Source organism: Eurosta solidaginis, chromosome 1, assembly GCF_040869045.1.
Source record: "Eurosta solidaginis isolate ZX-2024a chromosome 1, ASM4086904v1, whole genome shotgun sequence".
In the NCBI taxonomy this organism is placed as follows: domain Eukaryota; kingdom Metazoa; phylum Arthropoda; class Insecta; order Diptera; family Tephritidae; genus Eurosta; species Eurosta solidaginis.
Window position 1 is genome coordinate 8,427,270 of NC_090319.1, and position 23,588 is coordinate 8,450,857.

Here is a 23,588-nt window from a genome sequence, read left to right on the forward strand (position 1 = left end):
GGAGCGCTTGCCAAATCACTGCAGTAGTACATAAAAAAAATGTCTAAAAATTTCTTAAAGCTGTGATTCTAACTAATTGACACGAACTCGGCAAATATTGCACATGGCCTTATGGCCCGCCAACTATCATCGGCGATGTTATAAGCTAGACAAAGATCAAAGAAACTGCTTTGATTACACAGCCCCACAGAAAAAAAAGTGGGATGTATAACAGAGGAGACTGGTCAATTCTTATGGATTTTTGGTCACTGAACACGAATACGTTGTCAGAATTCAAAAGTTAGCTCTTGTGTTTTTTCTAACCTCAAAAAACTCCCGTTTTTCTAATTTTTTATACGAAAAACGGGAGTTTAAAAAAAAAAAACAAGAGCTAACTTTTGAATTCTGACAACGGATTCGTGTTCAGCGACCAAAAATCCGTAAGAATTGACCTGTCTCCTCCGTTGTACATCCCACTTTTTGTTTTCTGTGGGGCTGTGTTATTGATGCAGAACCGAACGCACAGCATAACATGTGGAATTATCCTTGCCATTTTCCATTGTTCGGGAATGACTTCAAGGTCACCTTGAAAACGTGCGTTAGATAATTTATTCCCTCACGCCAAGGTTTATTAGAATTGGCATGGCTATTCCGTCTGGGCCTATTGATTTAGACGGCTTGGTCTTTTGGGATGGCTTCTTTAACCTCTGTGGGATGATGATAATAGGTGGCACGTCGTGTTTGTGTTTATGTGCCCATCTATTTTCACCACCTTGTCTATTGAAGGGTGTATTACAAATTTCTGGCAGAAGGTGCTCGCGTATTTCTTCAAATCGGATAAAATTGTATCGCCGAAAGCGATGTATATTTTTTTATCATTGTTTTTTGTTGTATTGGACAAGGATTTGACGGTTGACCACAGTTTACCAAGAACCGCAGTTAGGTTGCAGTTCTTTAGATGCTTCTCCCATTTGACACGAAGCCGACAGCCCAGTCGAAGAGATCGAAAGCCAAGAGTTTATGGGTACAACATGGTGAATAATAAGAATTACGTCAGAAAATTCTATCACAACTTACGGCGGATATAAGTTTTTTTTAGGACTAAAGCATTCAAACAAGATTCAGGTTTGAGCAGCGGGCGGCCTAAATTTATATGAACACACACGGTGGCTCTTTCGAAAATCTTCTGAGCAATTGTCTATAGATGTTAATCTTCTCGAAAGTAGTCTAAAATATAGAAGTGGTGTACTCAAGCCAACTTCAAGCGAAGCAGTAAGTGACAACGTAGCTTCTTTGCTTGAGAACACCTGGGGACACCTCTTTCTTTTATCCTCCTGGGCTGTTGTTTCCAGGCTTTCTCCCGTTGGCTTCTTCTATGGACCCATACTTTATTCTCTCTCACATCTATGTACCTAATTATGGCAGCTGAAGTGATGACGATATTCGAAGAAAAGCTATAAAATCACCTGTGCGTAAATGGAATGGACTGCATCCAGATCACAGAAACAAACAAGAAAGTGGCAGATGATTTCATAATCAAGGCATGACTAAGCAAGAAACATAGGCGTTTCGTACACCTCGTGAAAGCTTCCATCAGGCTAATACAATCATGGAGGATACATATGAAATTTCCATTGCTATGTATTTTAACGGTTTTGGTACTTTTTGATGGAGATTTTTGTTCCACCAAATATTAAGTGCAGCGGAAACATAACCTCAAAATCATTGGCATTATTTAAACAGATTTCAGTGTATTTAGTAAATGGTTAATTAAACGTTTTTTAATTTTTTATTTCGTATTTGCTCTGTAAATATTTAGATCATATTGTTTTTAAATTAACAAACAAATATAATTTTTAACTTTACGATTAAGTGCTTAAGCTTATTTACAATATTCTTGTTGTGTATTTATTTATATTATATTTTATTAGTTTATATTAGATTTAACATTAACTTTAACATGATTAGTTATATACTTGTGGGAAATAAGTTAATGCAACGGTCATTTTAAGACGGAATGATACCAACTCAGAACGAAAAAAAATGAGCTACATACCAGAAGATTTTTTCTTATTTCCTTTATTGTTTGATTCGTTTGTATAATTTTTTTGTTAAACTGACGCCGATTGCAGATTTCAAGGGAAGGCAAGTCACTCTCCAGATGTTCTTTCCAAATCAGTGCAGGCCTCTCACGTCATCGGGGATCGTCCTATCTCACTTCGATTCCATCCCCGATTCCGAGCCGTATTCCCAGCTTTATATTAGTCTACAGTGACGTGGCTGCAAGGAAAACCTGCCGAGGAAAAGCTAACGTAAAAATCTCAACGAGCAAGAGAGTGCTGGGAAAATGAGCAGCAAGGCAGATGTACAACCATGGCGCAATGATACAAGGTGGCAGCATGGAACACCTGATTTTAAGCTTTTTTTATTTGATTTGATACATCAAAATACGGCGCTGTACGATTTTGACATTTTTCCATCGAATTTACAAAAACAGAGTACATGCAATTTTTATTTATGTTTGTAGGTATGTCACCATGCTGCCACCTTGTATCGTTCCGCTATGTGTACAACAATATTGATCACAGACGGATATGGATCACTTTTCTGTTACGTTTTTTCACGAGATCGACGAAGTTGGAAAGGCGTGGAACAAAGCGCGGGCTGCAAAGTGCCAAAGATCATGTGCAGGTCCTAGCAAGGTTACTTTTATCACTAAAAAGAGGACCGTACGCTCGTTATTGGTATTCTTACTCTGTCATCTGGTGTCACAGGCTTTTAAAATAGGCCTCGCCAGAGATAGCAGATGTTAGAAGTGCAGGTTTTAGAAGAAAGCGATCGAGATCTAGAACCAGCTCGTAGGTTAGGTTTTAGAAATCCTCGGGTATTTGTCGGGAGGACGGAGTCATTTTTCAACATAAAGTTCCGGAGTGGCCGAAAAATCAAGTGTTACGATGGTGAATGTAGCTTTAGAAAAGACGTTGATTACAGGGCTACGCGCGGTATATAAGAGAAATATGGTGACGCGAGGTGGAAATAGAGGCGCCTTTTTGGAAAAAAGAAAAACGAGGAGCACATTCCTGCAGAAATGAAAATGTCGAACTGCTAACCGACATACAGAAAAGTTAACACGACAAAATAATGGACGCCCATCATATTTTTTTAACTTCAAATCAGCTTTTGACAAGTCGCATAGGTATCAGTGACACTCAACTCTGCCAACAGAGTGGCAAGAGAACGAGGTCAAGCCGAAGTACTTCCTAAAAGTAAGAATCGACACATTCGTGCCTTGGAAATTATGTTGCAATTACTCTGACGAGCGCTACTTTGGACTGAGTAGGCAAATGAAAAGTAAAGATATTCATCGGGGAACAAAAATCTCGTTGTTCTCCCTGGTGCTCCTAATCGGCGTCAATTATCGCTAAACATGAATAGCGTGACTCGTTACGAAACGGCCGAAATGAAGATAATATTTGGCTGGGACAGGTGGAGGAAGACTTGATCTATCTTGCTGTTCCCTTTTGGCGTCAGCTATTGCAGAGCAGGGATAGCTGGTGTGGTAATGATTAGTATTCAGACATCCCAAATAAAAGGTAACAATAAATCTTTTTGCATGAATTTCAAATTATATATTTCCGTCTAACTTGTTTTTTAATCGATGATTTTTACCCATCTCAACAAAAACAACAACTCAACCTCTCCTGATCCTATCTCTAAAAAACACGAACGCGACGCCTAAAAGTGTGCAATGTGTAGAAACGAGCGCTTGCATACTGTCAGTCGTTAAAATAATACTAAAGATTACACGATTTTGTTAGCACCTAATTCATTTTAAAGATTACGGGGTAGGTATCAAGTTTAATTTATAGCAGTTTCCAGATTTTGGGAGCAGAAAAAGCAAATTAATCGGTTTCGACTAAAAGCAAGCAATGCACCGTGTGACCGTGTGAAAGCCATGTCAACGCATTGCATGCTTTTAGGCGCAGACATTTCTGTGGCAATTTGAAAAAACAACTTATTTCGAGTTAGGATAATGGCGATACATAGACCTATATCTGAAAAACTAGCCGCAATTCACCATTGTAACTTCCTATATTTTGTAGCAGCCATTTGGCGCTGGGGCTATGAGTAAGTAACACAGGGAGATCTGTAACGGATTTCTGTTAAGAAGCCAGAATATCAATTTTATTCTAACTGGAAATATGTTGTTTTTTCAAATTGCCACAGATTTGTAGATCGTGTTTTAGCAAACGTGTTTTCCGCATTGGGTTGCGCATCATTCCAGCACCAACATCTATGCTGGTTAACATAAACCATAATTTGGTTATGAGTTACATCAGTATTCATCTCTGCTTAGAAATTTAGGAGTTAGTCACATTCATTAATAATGAATATCTTGTTATTCAAAATAATTATATAAAAAGGAAAAATATTGATTGCATAAAAATATGGCTCACTTACTAAATACTTGTATATATGTATATTAGCCCAAGTCATATCGGTTACAATTGTAGTTCCAAATGTTTTAATAGGGGGACTCATGAAAGCATATAAATTTATAAGGTGTAAAATTTTATCCATTTACACACGCTGTTATATGAACGCACCTAGTAATACTCTTGATAAACTTGATTGTTTATCAGCTGTATTATTGCCAAACAATTTTTGTTTGTTTGTTATACAAATTAAAAAATGCCAAGATTAAGTGAAAAATCAAAACTAAAACGCCTTTACTTGCTGATGTTGGAGATTTCTGATGAAAATGCCTGCTGTAATGTCTGCAAGGTTGCATTCCTTTGAGTTTACCGCGTTTACACAATGAAATGTGCGCGTAAATTTATACAAATTGTGTAAATGATTTTTCATACAAAATTTGACAGCTCGTTTACGCACTAGATAAATTTATACGTTTACACACTTTATAAGGCATTTATACGGTTACATGAGTCCCCCTAATAAGTAAAACTAACAATGGCTGTATTTAAATTTCAGCGCTACCGCGCAAAAAATGTCCACTTTCGCTCAGGGCGCTGCGCGCGGTAATAGTATCAGCGCCGACACCATGACCTCTAGAGCTAGGTCGATAGGGTTGAAAGCGTTGTAACTCGTCTACATCCTCATTTGCTTTCTTAAGTGTTTGTATCGGCGTAAGTTGGTGCATCTTTCCTGGTGCCGCTGGTGCGGCATACTTACGGTTCGCTGTTTGGTGTCGCATGCGCCGGGCTTGCACAGCCAAATCTTCGAGTAGCAGCTCATTTGATGATTTAGTGCGCTGATGTTGTTGTTGTGGCTGCTGCAAATGTAAATTGGGACGTGGTGCACCATTAACAGCGTTTACGCCCACAACGCTCCTAGTTGGTAATTTGATGGTAGGCGGTGGAGGCGGCGGAGCTGGTGCTTGAGTTTTCTTTTTCGCACATGCTTTGTCATGGCGACGCGCCTGCCCATGGTTAAGCTGATGCACAACAAACGATTGACTAAGGGTAGATCCGCGTAGAAAATCACTATCGGCGGCAGCATCATTATAGGCGTTGCGCTCATCAGCCGCTTCACCTTCGCCAATTTCACGATAAAAATTTAGCTGTGGTGAGTTAAATGAATCTTGCGTTATTTGTTCTATATTTAGATGATCTTGCTTCAGCAAACTATCCGTTGGTAATTTATTGAATGGACGCTTTACTTTATTATGTGTTGCTTTGAGACGTTCAATGAAATTTTGCAACGCAGACGGATGTTGCTGCTTCTGTTCTACTTCAAGCGCATTGAGGCGTTGGCTGGTGGGTGTTGGCGCAGTTGACTTAGATGAATTCAAGTGTGCATATGCGGCATTTTTTAAACTTTCGTGTTTGCAATTTTTAATAGCGAACGTTGACGTTGGTGGTAGTGGGGCATTTTTTTTATGCGCGCCTATGGATGAAGCTGATAATTTCATTAGCGCGCTATCAGCGCCACCGTGACTAGACCGCTGCGTTTCTAAAACTTCGTTATTCAACAGATCTACTCTTTGCAATGCATTGTCAGCATTATTAAATAGTATATTTATATCATTTTTTTCGCGCTCTTCTTCGTCAATTTCTGCGTCACTATAACAAGCGAAAATTCCATCGAAAGCTGCATTTACTATGAGCGATTCATCATTTTCATTGCTCGCCACATTAATTTCACGTTCTAAATTGCTGTGCACACTTTTCGATTGCGCGCCGGCATTTTCGTATCCACCACGCGTCTCGTAACTACAACCCAACATTGAGCTGAGCGTTGCAGCACCTTTCCTATTCGACGGCAATGTACCAAATAAAGTTTTACGATAATCTTCGTCCATATGGCAATATTGCTGCGCGAAGCGCTTACTCCGCTGAAGTGTGCGATGCGGCGCTTCTGCGCTGCGCTCCGCACTAATTAAGCTGTGCCGTTTTCTGGGATTATCATTTGGTGGCATAATAACTTTATTGACAGTGCTATCGGCATATGGACTTTGCGCATTATTGCTTATTACCTGTGTGGTGGATTTTATAATTTTCGGTGACCTCTCTATGCGCTTGCCGCTCTTGTTTTTATCTGCTCTTTTATTACTACCGAATGCAGTTAATAGCTGCTGCTTGCTTAGTTGTATGAGCCGTTGACGTGACTCTTTTGATTTACGTTTTAGTTGATGATATTTACTGTTACTTGTGCCGTGCTTTGAAAGGATTGAGTATGAGGCGTGTGCGGGCGTGTCAAATGTGGTGTATGTGGTCATGGTGTGTATGGCGTTTGTACGCATCGGCATTATATACTTACTTTTTTCCATCTCACGCAATTGTTCACGTTCCCATTGTTGTTGCTGCTGCAGCGCCCATGCTCGATCTTTGTTACGCTTTTGGTCAGCTACCTTACGATGCATGGCAAGCGTTTCAAATGTATGTACCATATTGCCAACATGGGAACGCACTTCTGGTATACCCAAATCCCCACTGAAGAGATCGCGTTGGTGGCGCTGCTGGGGTGTGAGCAATTCTCCACCACTTGCGCGTTTACTGATTGTTGTCATGGTAGTACCATCTGTGTGAAGCGCCCCAGCTGAAGCGCTTGGGCGTAGGGTGCCATAGCCATGGCGATGGCGACGATTTTGTGGAAAACGTTTTATAAATTCAGTTGCTTCCTCCTGCCAGAGGAGTTCACCATCTAAAGAGCGCGCAGTGGTGGTTGCTTTTGTTGTTGTTGTGATTGGCTAATGAGGCGTTGTCGTTGTATATATACATGTACGTATTGTGTGTACCGTTTTACATATTCAAGAGAAGTGTGTGTGTTGTTTGCAGTGTTGTAAGCGTGTCCAGGCGGCGGACATAGAAATATTAATAACGGAGGAAAAAGCAAATTAAAATTCAAGCCAAATAAAAAGATAGCGATAAAAGTGTAAAAAAGGCTTAATATGTATATCTACGTAGTTTTTTTTTAAACGAAAAGAAAAAAAAATTTGCCCAGCTTATATTAGCAAGGGCTCATCATCATACAAAGTTGTCGCATTAAAAACTGTTTCCCTTTTCATTGGAATTCGGATTTTTGAAAACGACCATAAAAAAGGTTTGTAAAATTATGGCATCTGGGTGTGGACTCGGAATGTTTGAACTTTAATTAATGAAGGCGCCACCTACCGACTAGAAATGCTATAGACGTGGGAGGGATGATGTTAAACGAGTTTTGAGACTTTTGTTATTGTGGAAATGTAAAGGGAAGTGACTTTCGTTAATAATTTGGGAAAAGTGTAAACATCAGGACTTTCTACAACACATCCGCTATATGGGCCCCCGCTATGACACCATTAGGTTAGGTTTCAGTTCGCACTCGAAATCTCTCGCACCAACGCCATTCTGCTATAAATTTGTGCCTTCTAATTGAACGTCTCTCTTCTTTATTCGCACCACGTGAACGCTTCTGCAAAGCAGTGTCTGCACGCAACGTGGCCCTTGGGAATCTTCAGCGCAGCGCGAAGTTTTACGGTTTCTCTGGAAAATTATAGTGTCCGCCGCGGTATGTACTGTTTGAGAAATAAGCTCTCACTGCTCTGATACAGCATACAGCGTTTAGCCCAATATAGGTATCGTCGATCAGTTGTGATAACGAAGTGAAGTAACCATCACCTACCCCTTTTTGAGCAGCTTCTCTGCGGCAAACTTTCTTTTGGGCATTGCGAGAACTTTTTTTCGCTGTAAAGAGGCGTATACGCATCTTGGCTTCCACAAGGAAATGGTCTGAGTCGTTATTTGGACCCTTAAAGTTCCAACTAGGGCTAGACGACTAATTGATTACTGAAACTGTTAATAAATCAAATACAATCACATAATTATATTTTTTTACTAACCAAAAAAAAAAAGTTTACTTTTTTAATAAAATTTTTGATAATCTTTTAAAAAATGTGAAGTAACGTTAGATTTTGATAAATAAAAGTTTTATTTAATCGAATAATCGATTAAGCTATCGATATATGTACATTAGGGTGGGTCAAATTTATTGTTGAAAAGGCACATCCAGTTTCTGAATCTATTGGTCGTACGGAGTAATATTGTTCATGGGATCATAGGTCTGAAATGAATTTCGAGCCTCCATAATTTTGTTAGAAACTTTTATATCCCAATCCGAATAGCAGCTCTCATAAATTCGTATTGGGATATACAATTTTCTAACAAAATTTGGGGAGGCTCGAAATTCATTTCAGACCTATGGTCACATGGACAATATTACTCAGTATGACCCATAGGTTCAGAAGCTGGATGTGCACCTGAAGTTTTTTCCCCCATTTTTCCCCCTAAAATTTGACCAGCGCTAATGTACATATAAAGAATAATGAAATAAAAAATTAAAAAGAAATTGAACAATTGATTATTCAACTTACTCTATTAGCCGTATAAAAGCACAGCTCTAGTACAATGAATCCTTCGAATAAAATTAAAAATTATTGAAATGTTTTTTTTTTACGTTGCACAGAATCTTAAGGTGGATTTACATAGAACGCATGCCAAAAGCTTGGACTTTGACCAGTAAACGCGCCAGCATGGCGGAGCCATACCAAAGATGATCGAAAATAAAGATTTTGCAGGCGCAAACTTCGGTGGAAAGCAGCGGAGCGTAACAAAATTCTAGTAGGTCACTTTCACCACACCAAAAACTTTAACACAATTTTTAACATAATTTAAGCACAGAAATACACTGCTTGGAGTTTTAGAGAGTAAAAGTTAAAATTCTGAACACATTACCTGAATAAAAAGTGTACAAATAATTATTAAATAACAAATACAGACAGTGGTGGTTAACAAATTCTGCTATGGTAAGTGGTGAATGTGACCTACTAGAAGTTTTGTGAAGCTTGCTTCACACGACTTTTCGTCCCTGCAACATCTTTATTTTCGATAATCTTTGGCCATACAAGGTGGTGGTAGGGCGACTTACATACAAACATAAACGAAAATTCCACGTACTTTTATTTTTGTAATTCGAGGGACTAATGTCAATATGTACTGCGCCGGAAGCTGAAGTGCCAAATCGCATTAAAAAGTTACAATCAGCGAATTTACGGCTATGATCTTTCAGGTTCCGCCATGCGTGCCGTATGCTAACAATATCTACTTAATATAGCAAAACTGCACTTAAACAATAAATTAAACTCATTTACCAAAAAATAAAGAATGGAAAAATGATCAAAGGCCGCAATAGCCCTAAAACTATCGATATCTGTAATGAATTCGGAATTGAAAATTGTACAGAGTCTCTGATGAAGATGTTGAAGAGCATAGAAACGCTTAGGAAAACAAAACTTGTATCAGAAAGCTCCTTATGAGCAAAATAACATCCACAACATCCATATTCTTGCTGGATTCCTGACTGATAATTGTTATACTTAAATTTTAACGGTTTTTATAGTTTTTTAATGTTTTAATGAAAGCTGAGCTACGAAAATTGTCGGTCACGAGCTAGCGTTTGGGTATAATCAGAGATTACCAAAATAATGCACTCTGGCAAGAGCTTGATTGAGCTTTTTTACGTACAGCTTCACACCGACATTATAAAAGCTCGTTGGACAGCAAAAAATATTATGTTAAATAATTTGAGAAAAATTTAAACAACGTGTAATCAGGACCGCTTAAAACTCATACAAATAGACAACATTGGTTAATTCGTTGTAGTTCTATAAATAGAACAAAAGCAACAACACCACGTTTCTTTGAAACCGCCTTACCAACGCATAACTTTACCACATGATTACATACGAAGTATGTACAGTGCATAAAGAAAATATGCAAAAGAAGGCAATTGGGATAAGACCTACAACAACTAAGGCATGACGTGGCTGAATGCGTTTGTAACACTTCAACCATCGTAGGAGTGCGGGTTCAAATCCCGCTCCCGGGAGAAAAGGATTTGAAGAGATTTACAAGGTATAATCGAAACTGCTGCCGCCTTGTCTGTCCTGATGTCACGTTGCTTAAATTTTTCCCAAATTATTAAATAAATTAAAAATTGCTTCAAATAAATGTTTTCATACATTTAAAGCAATAAGGGCAATCCCCGCTTAAAACTCAAAAAATATTTTGTTTCATAAATATTTTAGACAGCACAATATACATGAAGATGTATTAATCAACCATTTGCAATATAATAGTAATAGTAATAGTAAAACAAATAAAATAAAGTGATGAAAAAACTTACTTTTTATCAAACATAAATGAGAAGCTGCACCGCTTAGCGCTTGGCACTGCTGTGCTTGTGTAAAAAGATATTTCTAATGATGTATGCAAATGTTTGTTGGTGTTCATAATAATTTAATGCGTTGCTGCATATTCCTACACACACATACGAATACTGGTGTAAATTTGTTTTAGCCAAATTCTAGGTGTCGTACTTAAATACACGAAGTTAAATACCAGTTTGTCTACCACTAAAACAAGAGTTATGACCTCTTCTAACTTGTGAGATTGCCGCTTTAGAATGAAATTAAGCTGGTGGCGCCCAAGTTGAGCATATGCATACCAATAAATTTTATCATATTACGCTGATAAGCACTGTCGTAATAACTTTGCCTCATTTATTGTAATAATAATAAACAAAAATTGGTCAAGCCTTTCATTCTACTTAATAATAATTATCGCATTGCATACTCTCATTAGAGCTAGAATATTGACTTGTCATTGAATTAGCTTTACTAATAGTGTTACTACTGATCTGTGCTGTATTGTTGCAATTGTTATTGGTGCTTTTACGTTCTCTACCGCCGCCACTACGATTACTTTTGGCATTGCGCTCACTTTCATGTGGCTGTTGTTGTTGCTGCTGTGACAAAGAACGACTACTACGAGACTTTGCTGGTTTTTGTGGTTGTGTTGACAAATTTTGTGGCAGTTGTTGGTGATGTTGATGTGCGCTCGCTTTATTTTTGTGCGCTTTGGTGCTTCCACCACCACTTTTGTTATATTTCAAACTATGATGTTGATGTTGCACCTGATTCGAAGAGCGCTGCTGCTGCTGTCCACCACTGCCACCGATTGGTGGATGATACTGTGCTTCATTAGCTTGTTGCTGTGGCTGTTGTTGTTGATAATGATTCAATGTGCTATTACTATGATAGACAACGGTATCGTGTGTGGAACCATCATTACTACCACTACCGCTACCACCGCTAGCGCTGCCACGCCCATATATTTGCGATTTGGAGCGACTGCGATATAAATGAAAATTGGCAACACCATAAGGATCGAGACTATCGAACGTCTGTAAATAGTGCGGACTAATTTGATTGTAATCGCTAAGACAGTCGTTTGCGTTTGTTGTCGTTTGGACGACACGACGATCCAATGTATTTGTACGTGGCTGCGCATATTCGTGCTGTTGCTGACGCTGTTGATGAGAGGCGTGGCCGTGTTTATAGTGCGCCTGATTGCGTTCGCGATAATCCAACGAGTTAAAGTGATGCGGTTGCACCGGTTGAAATGTTGACATTGATGATGAGCATATAACCGATGATGGTGATGCTGATGCCGATAGTAGCGCGGTGGTGTTATGATGACCATGATGTGTAATATTATAACTCAATGTTGAGGAGGGTGATTCAAGTGTGCTAAGTGGATGCGGTAAAGGTGCTGGTCTGTTGTTGTCTGTATGATTGAACTTAAGATGGCCAGTGTAATTGTTGTTGGTAGCGGTGGGTTCATTATTACGACCGCCGCCGCATTTAATTGCTACAAACGAGGTAGGTAGCGGCGGCAACGGTGGAGTATTTGCGCGGACACCATTTAATGTTGATGACAAAGATGTTACTGCCGTTGATGCATCTGCTGCTGCGTTGGTGTTATTGTTGTTGCCAGTGCCGGTGTTGGTAGTTGTAGTAATGTTGTTGGTGCTGGTTGTGGTGATGTTGGTGGATGTGTGGTGGTGAATGTTGTGATTATTGTTCTTGGTTAAAGTGGAGTTGGTGGTGGTGGTGCAAGTGCTGGATAGGGTTGCCAGTTCGCGCTACGCACCATGATGATTCCCAAATGTGCGTAGCACCGGCACACTCTGGACAACAATAATTCCAGGATAGAGTGAGTTGAAAAAAAAAAAACAAGAATGTTCATAATTGTTATAGCTATAGTTTGCATATTTAAATAATATAGATTTGTTTTTTTTTTTTTTTTGAAATTAAATAATAGTTTGGAGTTTTTTTAAGCTTCCTTAAAAAATTAGTATAAGTAATGAACGCAAGTGCGAAAAATATTATACGAAATATTGTGTTCTATATAGAAAATTTTAAGGAAATTAATTTTATTGTATTTAAAAAAGATGGGCACACTGCTGTAGAAAACTAGTACAAATATTTATGGACTATTGCCTTTTTTACCATGTATCAAAAAAAGGAAAAATTGGTGTCAACTTTAATCAACTTTAAGCATACTTAAGCAATTTGTGGTACTTTAACTACCACTTAGTTGTACAATAAGTATGCCCATCTCTGGCATTTAGTTTTAAGTGTTGGTGTGTTACGTTTGTTTTGTTTTATATGTACATATATGGAGTAAAAAGTGTATTTTTTGTTGTTGTTTTAAAGTATTAGTAATGTGTTCCTATATTGGTTGGTAGTAATTCTAGCTAACATTATCAAAAAAAAAAAAAATTATATACTCTTGAATATTTAAATCCAGTGATGTGCAATGCAATATCAATATTCAATGTAATAACCAATTTTCTAAAATGTTTAAACTGGCAATTTCGCTTATGGGCGTAGTGAAATGGAAGATGGACTAAGCGAGTTTGTTAATTGTTTAAAGCTGACTCAGCTGCTATCACATGGTGTATTTGGAATTGCGCTGCCGCAAAGGCGGCTTTATGGATGACTAGCAGACCTTACAGACGTTGCCGTGCGTAAACCCTGGTTTGCCTGCGAAATTTTCAAAGACCTAAGATCTGTCTTTTCGGTGTAGGTGGTCAGATTTCCAAGCCTGTACATCACAAAGCACCTTATCTTGCAGGGAGCAAATTGCTCGCAGGCATTCAACCTTATGATGACTAAAATGTCATCTGCATAGGCCGTGAGTTTGATTACGCACCCTAGAAAAAAAAGTTACATATGTTCAAAATTCAAAGCAAACTGTGCGGTCTCTAGTCCATTTTCAAAAATTAGTAAAATTCCTGCAGGACAGAGCAGTGCCAGTAATAAACATAACAAATCAGAACGAAAAATGGCAAGAGTCACAGGGATGACAGAAAATGTACATCGATGTTGCTTTAAGGAGATTTGTGTTATTATTGTATTGCACAACACTGTATTTATTTGGTTGAGTAGAAGTTTACCCTATTCCAGATGCCAGTTTGAAAGCATCCACATACTCAGTAAACGATTAAAAAATGTCTACGTCTCAATTCAATTGTTTTCAGTTGATATAAGACGTTTTTTTAAAAAAGTTCTGAGTAAAGGTATTCATTAAACATATTTTGAGAGAGTTAATCCGAGAGGGATGATCTTCGACACAGTAAACGTTATAAGTATAATACATAACTATTTCAGAAGCACAAACTGAAAAACTAAGTAAATAAATTAATAAAAGGTATGGTGGATCTTATGAAATAAACAAAAATTTGAATAAAAAATACCAACTCTACAAATATTCAAGTGAAAGAAATGGCTTTAGGTGCTCAGCTGTTACGAATATTATAAAGGAATTTTAGTTATGTTCAAGGCGAATCAATAGACGGTGATAGCAAGCCTTTTTCCGCCGTAAGCTAAAATGTTAAAGCAAAATAAAATGTTGCATTTAACTGACAATACAAATTTTAAGAAAAAGTAGAAAACTCAGCTCTTCTTATGCGGTCACCTACTAACAGATTTGGCTTGGTTAAGTCTTTTATTTTCTACATCTACAATTTCTATATTTTTTAAAATCTACACACAAATTCGTAATTTGATAGAAAAAAAACCGTACACATCTCTCAAAACTAATGTGTTAAGTTAAATAAGACTAACCTAAGTTTGAGTGATATACATACATATATAAAGTGTTATGATCAGACATGTTGATGTTGTGTTTAGAAAAAAAATATAGCTTTGCCGGAACACGTAATATGACCTCCACGTACGATATCCGATATAAAAGGTCCAATCCCGTACAGTAAGGTAAACTGAGATTCTACTGAAAATCTAAAACGAACTTATTTCTCTTAGCACTGAGAGTAAGATAGTAAAGAAGATTTAGATTAGAAGAATAAAAAAAATTACTTTGCTGTAACAAGCACAGCATGTGTCATGACCTTCAAACCCGCTATGTTATGGTCCAAACCCGTACAGTCAGAAAAAATCAGAATCGATTGGACTCAACTGGAAATCCAACACGTAATTCATTCTCTGAGCATTGAAAGAACAAACAAGCAAGAAAATCTAAGTTCGAGTGAAACTGAATATTACATACCCACTTGTGCACTTGAAACGCTATTGTTGATTACTTTGTGTGGTTAATAGTGTTATAAGGTTGCGCAATAATAGTTCTATTCTGAACTCATTTTCGTTCAAAAGAAGCCAAAAATTTACAGAGGCTACCACTACTGAAGTTGAATGCAAGTTTAACAGTTGTAGCTATGAAAAAAATGTGTATGCCAAATTGTGTTGGTATTGGGAGATTTTTGTTCGACTTGTGACATTAAAAGTATTTTGGAAAGCGTAACAAAAGAAAGGGGCAGTCAGGTCACGACTATTTTCAAAATTTGCTTAAGTTTTGTTCTTAGCTCAACCATACCACTGCTGAGGTAGAATAAGAGTCAAATATAGTTAAATAACATAGAGTTATTGCAAACTTTGTAAAGGTTAGACATTTAGGAAAAGTGGGAGTGGTCTTTAACCGATTTTGATTATCTTCACTCAGTCTATATAATTTGGCAAGGTTAGCGTCTCTGACAAATTTTAAAGGATTTTGATTTACGGCTTGTTAAACTTCCAAATTTTCTTCTTCTTAATGTGGGTGGTGCCACGCTCATATTCCAAATTGTTTTGGAATTTGTATTTTGCGTCATAAAAGCAATCCACCTACCAAATTTCATTAGCTTACGCGGAAGGGCAGCAAAATTAAGTATTTCGTAATATTCAATCTTGATTTTAAGCTGCGTTTAACTCGATAAGTTGGCAGAGACTTTTAACAGCGTTGTAAAGCTTTGTAGAGGCTGGCATTAGGAACGCTTCTTTGGACCGGGAGGTACAGTGAAGTCTTCAACCTTTCTCGTGGGTACAACCAACACTGCTTTCCCCGATCTTGGGATACTTATCCCTTAAATATCGACTATTACCGTCGTTATTCTCTCTGGTGCAGACCAACATCACTACTATCATATCTTTGAGCGTGACTGTTTTCAATAGCACCGGCATCGCCCTGTAGTGAGAGACACAGTTGGTTTATATTCTATCTCTCTGTGAAGCACCGTCAGCGACTTTAATGACAACTACTTCGACGAGATTACCTTCTCTCTATCTCTCTCTAGTGAACTTGAGGTTGTGGTGATTCGTCTTTGAGAGCGGCGGTCGTGTGTTCGAAATTAATATATTAATTTACTGTATATTTATTTAGGTAGGAGAAGCGCGACCTCAAAACGACTCTGAAATGACAGAACATAGCTCAGCCTTTGACCAAACCTACCTCATAAATGGCTCCGAGCAGGAACCCTTCTCTACAGGCGACTGTGCCACAACAACAACAAGCATCAACACTGTAGTAGCGGGCTCATTGAACACACCATCACAAATAACCACCAAGATGAGCGATACCATCGCCACAACATTAAACGTTGTCTCGGCTGGATTTACCTGGTTAAGAGAGATACACTTATTGTAGAATGCCAGCGCCAAAGGATTTTTACCGAAGGACATAGTATGCACGAGCCAAAGACAATCATAAATCGACAGAAAGGCTTGTGAAATTGTCGCAAGAGCCGGTGCGGGATATTAATGTGAGAGAATCACATTAAATTACATCGTGTTAAAAGTTCAAAAAGGTGCCCTCCGTTAAACATGTATAAAAATAAATTTTTGACATCCTCTGAAAGCAGCGACATGGCCCCTACTAAATTTTTTAAATTAATGATATCTGAATCTATTCCGGTTTTAGGAAAACGTCGATTAAAGTAGAACGTGGCCAGATAGGCTAATTTTAGGTAGGTTATAAAGAAAAAACTGATTTGCAACCAGAAATTTTTTACGTGATAGTTGTGGGAAGTCGCACATTTTTCAACACACCAATTCCGTAGTCTTTGGATATACTCTCTCGCTCAGAGTGGATTTTGTGTTTCGAAAAGTTGACTTGTTTTAGTCATAATCAATAGGGATTGAACTTAAAAAATAAGTTTCCAGAGTAAGTTTTGTTTCTATGTACATGCAGCTTACATTGTAGGTTTCAACAAATAAGTGTCATATATGTAACGGTGTTTTCTGAAATAAATGTCGCCCTGCTGGCTCTCTCACAGGTTTGTACACTCATTTCATCAACTACACCACTACGATTAAGCAAAAGAACAACAAGTATTAGTTTTTAACAAATATATCATAAAACACCCCTCCCTGAAGAAGGCGCAGTAGCATTGAAACGCGTTTGAGGGGGGAGAGGGAAAATGTAATAATAATGTAAAAATAAATATAAAATGGACCGAAGCTCGAAATCCAACAAAACAACAATTCTTAAGTTCTAGTTAGTATTACAGCCATTTAAAAATTTTAGAGGCGATTTTGAGAAAAACATTGTTCCCAAAAATAAACACCATAAATATTTAAATTCAAAATTCAGTATGTATAAAGAAAAATTATAACAAACACAAAAAAATTACAAAAAAGTTAAAACAAACTGACCAATGTTAAAGAAACATGCAATTATAGGAGAAACGTAGCTTTTTGATTAGGTTTTTGTTTTAGAATGTCTAAAACAACAAAGTCATGCAAAAAAAAAAAAAATATGTGCGTGCTTTTTATTGTATACAGTTTTTTGCAAGCTAAACACATTTTTCTGCTATGCACATAAAAAATAAACAAGGGATGGAAGGGCACCAAGTTAACAGTTTAAACAAAGTAAGATAAGAATGCGTACATGTATTAAATAAGCGATTTAGTTTTTAAATAATTTGAGTGAAAGGAGCACATGCTAATTACTACATTAGACTGGATCGGTTCACATATGTAATGCACATATTTAGGTTATTTAATATCCTTTTTAAAAATGGTTTATCTTTATTTTGTACTTGAAAAAATCTATAATTTTTTCTAATGTCACTGAGCTGGTTTTCCCATAACAGTCGTGCTTGATATAGTTCGGCAAAGCGAGAAATATATTTTAAGGGTCAAAAACTTTTTTTGCCGATAAAACTATGAAAACCGATTTCAAAGCTGAAAAGAACTTTAAAACAAATTATAGAGCTACTCAAGGTCACATCAAGAGCATAAAAATATTAAAAGAATATAAAATATAAAATTGTTGCCAGATTATCCTAACATAATCCTCGTATTTATGGGGAGTTTTATGCAAACCTTTTTTTGACCCAGTCCGTTATACAACACCTTACATTTTCGAAAATTACTATGACTTATATAACAAACCAAACTACATTTCTATCTTCAAAATTTGTCGAAAGAAATAATTCAAAATTGAAAATTATATGGCAATCGTTGTGTTTGAAACTGTCAAATATTGATCTGATATTGCGATTGTACAGAGTTAGGAGCGCTCGGTAAAAAATTAACTTGCTACGATGAGCTACTTGAATCAAGTCACATAAGTGACTCCCAACGTTGGGCGCCATTTGCGAATAAGCTTTATTAGGTTCAAAACCTGAAAGTTGTATGGCAACAGTTGTAGAAATTTCGTCTAATAATTCTTTAAAATTTCAATTGTACACATCACAGCATCAGGCAAAGACACCCCACGTTGGACGCCATTGGCATATCAGATTTCGTGCGTACAAAAGTTAGGCATTTCGAAACTATCACAACTTTACAGCAAAAAAGTTGTAGAATAAAATCGAGGAACAAACAATATGTAACATAAGACCACTCATTTCAGGTACAAAAAGGTCAAATATCGGAACTTGAGAAGATAAGCTAAAAACTTACATACGCCCTAATTGTTACATTCTATAAATGGCATTAAAGATCACAATAAATTGCATGTGCGCGCCTGAGATATGCGAGGTCCAAGGTAGCAAAATTTAGTTCTTTGCAAATTTATCGCTTCCTATGGCTTGTGCTCAGTAAGAAGTTAAACATCGTTAAATTCTCCACAAGTCCAGCCTGGGTATTTTTTTTGGTGTGGCTCTACCATTTCTGAGTTACAGCGCTGAAAGCGCGAGCAATCGCTGAAACTTTGCATCGACCGAGATGAGAAGCTAACGGTTCAAATTCGTTCAAACTTTGTATTCGTTGGGGTTGATAGCAACAGCGATTAAAAATGTTGAAAAGTAGGCATGTCTAAACCCCTTTGTAGGCTCAGATTTTCGCCACAATTCAGAAGTTTTAACACCGGTAATAATTCTTATAGAAGTTTTCAGCCTCTCAGCTATCTCAAAATTCCGAGTCAAACTGTTAAATGACTACATAGACTATCACATAGTATTCGCTAGAAACCAAACTAGTAGTTTTTTGGGGAATAAAGATGAGTTAAACAGAAATCTTCTTTGAAAATTATGATTTTATAGAATACTTCGTCTGACGAAGACGTTAGGGACACAAATTATTGATGCCTTTTCTACCAAAAACTCAATTACTCAATAAGTTTTCTTTGCTGTAAATTTGTGCTAGATTTAACTTTATGTGTGTTCCCTTGGCATCTCAACAAATTGTCCTAAATATTACTTTAAACACAAATGTTTATCAATTGCGCCTAAACATCCCGGAATAATAAAAAAATGCTACTAATATCAAAGCAAGACCTCGAATGTCTATGAACGAGTTTCGGGAAACTTTCGATAATCACGGTAAAAGTCGAAATACAAAGAGAACACAGAATTTTTCAAAATATTGTAACAAAGAAACAATTAGGAGGTGGGGTAGTGGAGTAAATTAATATTGTTTTTTTTTTTTTTGAAACTAAGCATCCTGAAATAACGATAATGTAAACAAGTTTATGGATTTTGATAATATTCTTACTTATGAACTTGATGCATATGTGAATAAGTAAAATTTATAAACAAATATGCCTTAAAACTAATTTAACTAAGCGATTTTACTACCGGTTAAAATTCGTTTGTTAATTGAAAAAATGCATTGTAGTTGAAAACAACTTTGATATAAGCGTGCGACAAGCTAATCTTAAATTAAATACAAAAACAACAACAAATTCATTAAGTCTTTCCTGAGAAAACTACTTAAGCAGTAGCAGATTTAGTATTTCTTTTTTACATTTTGTGATGCATTTCACTTAAGCCAGCACCTTAATCCAACAACAGCAATGCCTACAAAAAATAGTATCTAAGAACAAATTTCCATTTGAGAGACAGCAAAGTTTGTGCATTACTTTCGTGCTTTTTTATTTACACTCTTTTATTGCATTCAACTTAAACAACTGAACGCGAAGTTTTGCGCCGTTGCAAATTGATAGCAAGACAAGCAATTAGTGATATAATATCTATAACATACATACATACATGGACATATACATATATATGGGGTATTCCATCCCATTTCGACCAATTTTGAACCTGACCCCTTTAGAATTGGCTGAAAGTTTTTCTTCTTTTTCTAGCTTACGAAAGACTTTTTCAGAATTTTTTCAAATTTTTTCATCCAACTCAAAAAAAGTTATGAATTTAAAAAAAACACCGTTTTTGTTTTCAAAATGCTATAACTTTTTCAAAAATTTACCGTTTGGGATCTTTTTTTTTTTTTAAATTTGTTTTTAAATGTACTTTTCGGAAAAAATACAAAAAATTTTTAAAGTTTTTTTTGTAATTTTTCAGTTTTTCGAGATTTTCGAATATCGCTATTTTTTATTTTTTTTTTCCCCATAAAAAACTTTAATCAGATCTGCAATCATCCCCACTAATCCTGGAGTGGGCTGATTTTTTTTTTGTTTTTTTTTTAATTGAAAAAAAAACTTTAAAAATTTTTTTGTATTTTTTCCGAAAAGTACATTAAAAACAAATTTAAAAAAAAAGATCCCAAACGGTCAATTTTTGAAAAAGTTATAGCATTTTGAAAACAAAAACGGTGTCCAACTCAAAATAAGTTATGAATTTAAAAAAAAAAAGGTGTTTTTTTCAAAATGCTATAACTTTTTCAAAAATTGACCGTTTGGGATTTTTTTTAAATTTGTTTTTAAATGTACTTTTCGGAAAAAAAACAAAAAAATTTTTAAAGTTTTTTTTTTCAATTAAAAAAAAAAAAAAATCGGCCCACTCCGGGATTAGTGGGGATGATTGCAGAATTGATTGAAGTTTTTATGAGAAAAAAAAAATAAAAAATTGCGAAATTCGAAAAATCTCGAAATACTGAAAAATTACAAAAAAAAATAACTTTAAAAATTTTTGGTATCTTTTCCGAAAAGTACATTTAAAAACAAATTGTTTAAAAAAAAGATCACAAACGGTCAATTTTTGAAAAAGTTATAGCATTTTGAAAAAAAAACGGTGTTTTTTTAAAAATTCATAACTTTTTTTGAGTTGGATGAAAAAATTTGAAAAAATTCTGAAAAACGTCTTTCGTAAGCTAGAAAAAGAAGAAACACTTTCAGCCAATTCTAAAGGGGTCGGGTTCAAAATTGGTCGAAATGGGATGGAATACCCCATATATATATATATGAATAGGGGTGCCAATGGGCAGTTGGTTTGTTGAGTAGCTAATGTGAAAGTGCTTCTTTTACTTTTGTCGCTTAATCTCTAAGACATTGTCTCCGTTGCTGAGGATTAAAGGTGACAGCTGAAATGCGCACCGGTATGTAAATAGACATTTCTTACGCAACAAATCAAGTGTTTAACATTTAAGTTTTTTACTACCAGCAGTTAAAATTGGCTGCCTGCTTCGATGCTACACAGATTGCCAAGTGCTATTATTTTAGCTTTTAGTTATTTTTATACTCAGTTGAGCAGAGCTCACAGAGTATATTAAGTTTGATTGGATAACGGTTGGTTGTACATATATAAAGGAATCGAGATAGATATAGACTTCCATATATCAAAATAATCAGGATCGAAAAAAAATTTGATTGAGCCATGTCCGTCCGTCCGTCCGTTAACACGATAACTTGAGTAAATTTTGAGGTATCTTGATGAAATTTGGTATGCAGGTTCCTGAGTACACATCTCAGATCGCTATTTAAAATGAACGATATCGGACTATAACCACGCCCACTTTTTCGATATCGAAAATTTCGAAAAACCGAAAAAGTGCGATAATTCATTACAAAAGACAGCTAAAGCGACGAAACTTGGTAGATGAGTTGAACTTATGACGCAGAATAGAAAATTAGTAAAATTTTTGACAATGGGCGTGGCACCGCCCACTTTTAAAAGAAGGTAATTTAAAAGTTTTGCAAGCTGTAATTTGGCAGTCGTTGAAGATATCTTGATGAAATTTGGCAGGAACGTTACTTCTATTACTATATGTACGCCTAATAAAAATTAGCGAAATCGGAGAAGGACCACGCCCACTTTTAAAAAAAAATTTTTTTAAAGTAAAATTTTAACAAAAAATTTAATATCTTTACAGTATATAAGTAAATTATGTCAACATTCAACTCCAGTAATGATATGGTGCAACAAAATACAAAAATAAAAGAAAATTTCAAAATGGGCGTGGCTCCGCCCTTTTTCATTTAATTTGTCTAGGATACTTTTAACGCCATAAGTCGAACAAAAATTAACCAATCCTTTTGAAATTTGGTAGGGGCATAGATTTTATGACATTAACTGTTTTCTGTGAAAATGGGCGAAATCGGTTGATGCCACGCGCAGTTTTTATACACAGGCGTCCGTCTGTCCTTCCGCATGGCCGTTAACACGATAACTTGGGCAAAAATCGACATATCTTTAATGAACTTAGTTCACGTGCTTACTTGAACTCACTTTATCTTGGTATGAAAAATGAACGAAATCCGACTATAACCACGCCCACTTTTTCGATATCGAAAATTACGAAAAATGAAAAAATGCCATAATTCTATACCAAATACGAAAAAAAGCATGAAACATGGTAAGGTAATTGGATTGTTTTATTGACGCGAAATATAACTTTAGAAAAAACTTTATAAAATAGTTGTGACACCTACCATATTAAGTAGAAGAAAATGAAAAAGTTCTACAGGGCGAAATAAAAAACCCTTAAAATCTTGGCAGGTATTACATATATAAATAAATTAGCTGCATCCAACAGATGATGTTCTGGGTCACCCTGGTCCACATTTTGGTCGATATCTGGAAAACGCCTTCACACCACTCCCTTTTAAAACTCTCATTAATACCTTTAATTTGATACCCATATCGTACAAACTCATTCTAGAGTCACCCCTGGTCCACCTTTATGGCGATATCTCGAAAAGGCGTCCACCTATAGAACTAAGCCCCACGCCCTTTTAAAATACTCATTAACACCTTTCATTTGATACCCATATCGTAAAAACATATTCTAAAGTCACCCTTGGTCCACCTTTATGGCGATATCTCGAAAAGGCGAACACCTATAGAACGAAGGCCCACTCCCTTTTAAAATATTCATTAACACCTTTCTTTTGATACCCATATTGTACAAACAAATTCTAGGGTCACCTCTGCTCCACCTTTATGGCGATATCTCAAAACGGCGTCCACAAATGGAACTAAGGATTACTCCCTTTTAAAATACTCATAAACACCTTTCTTTTGATACCCATATTGTACAAACAAATTCTAGGGTTACCCCTGGTCTACCTTTATGGCGATATATCGAAACCGCGTCCACCTATGGAACTAAGGATTACTCCCTTTTAAAATACTCATTAGCACCTTTCATTTGATACCCATATCGTGCAAACGCGTTCTATAGTCACCCCTGGTCCACCCTTATGGCGATATCTCGAAAAGGCGACCACCTATACAACAACCACCACTCCCTTTTAAAACCCTTATTAATACCTTTAATTTGATACCCATATCGTACAAACATATTCTAG

General features: G+C 36.4%; 1 protein-coding gene across 5 annotated transcripts in view; it reads right to left on the reverse strand.

Annotated features, from left to right (window-relative positions):
* Window positions 1-1,731: 1,731 nt before the first annotated feature.
* Window positions 1,732-23,588, reverse strand: part of LOC137248457 (irregular chiasm C-roughest protein-like) — a 614,955-nt gene continuing 593,098 nt past the window's right edge. For 4 of the 5 annotated variants that reach the window (XM_067779403.1, XM_067779390.1, XM_067779396.1 and 1 more), the window contains exon 16: window positions 1,732-7,189. In XM_067779403.1, coding sequence (XP_067635504.1) covers window positions 4,961-7,189 — 2,229 coding nt within the window. In that variant the 3' untranslated portion in view covers window positions 1,732-4,960. Of the gene's footprint in view, window positions 7,190-12,391; window positions 12,508-23,588 lie in introns of those variants that run through there. The other variant, XM_067779407.1, reaches the window with a different exon arrangement.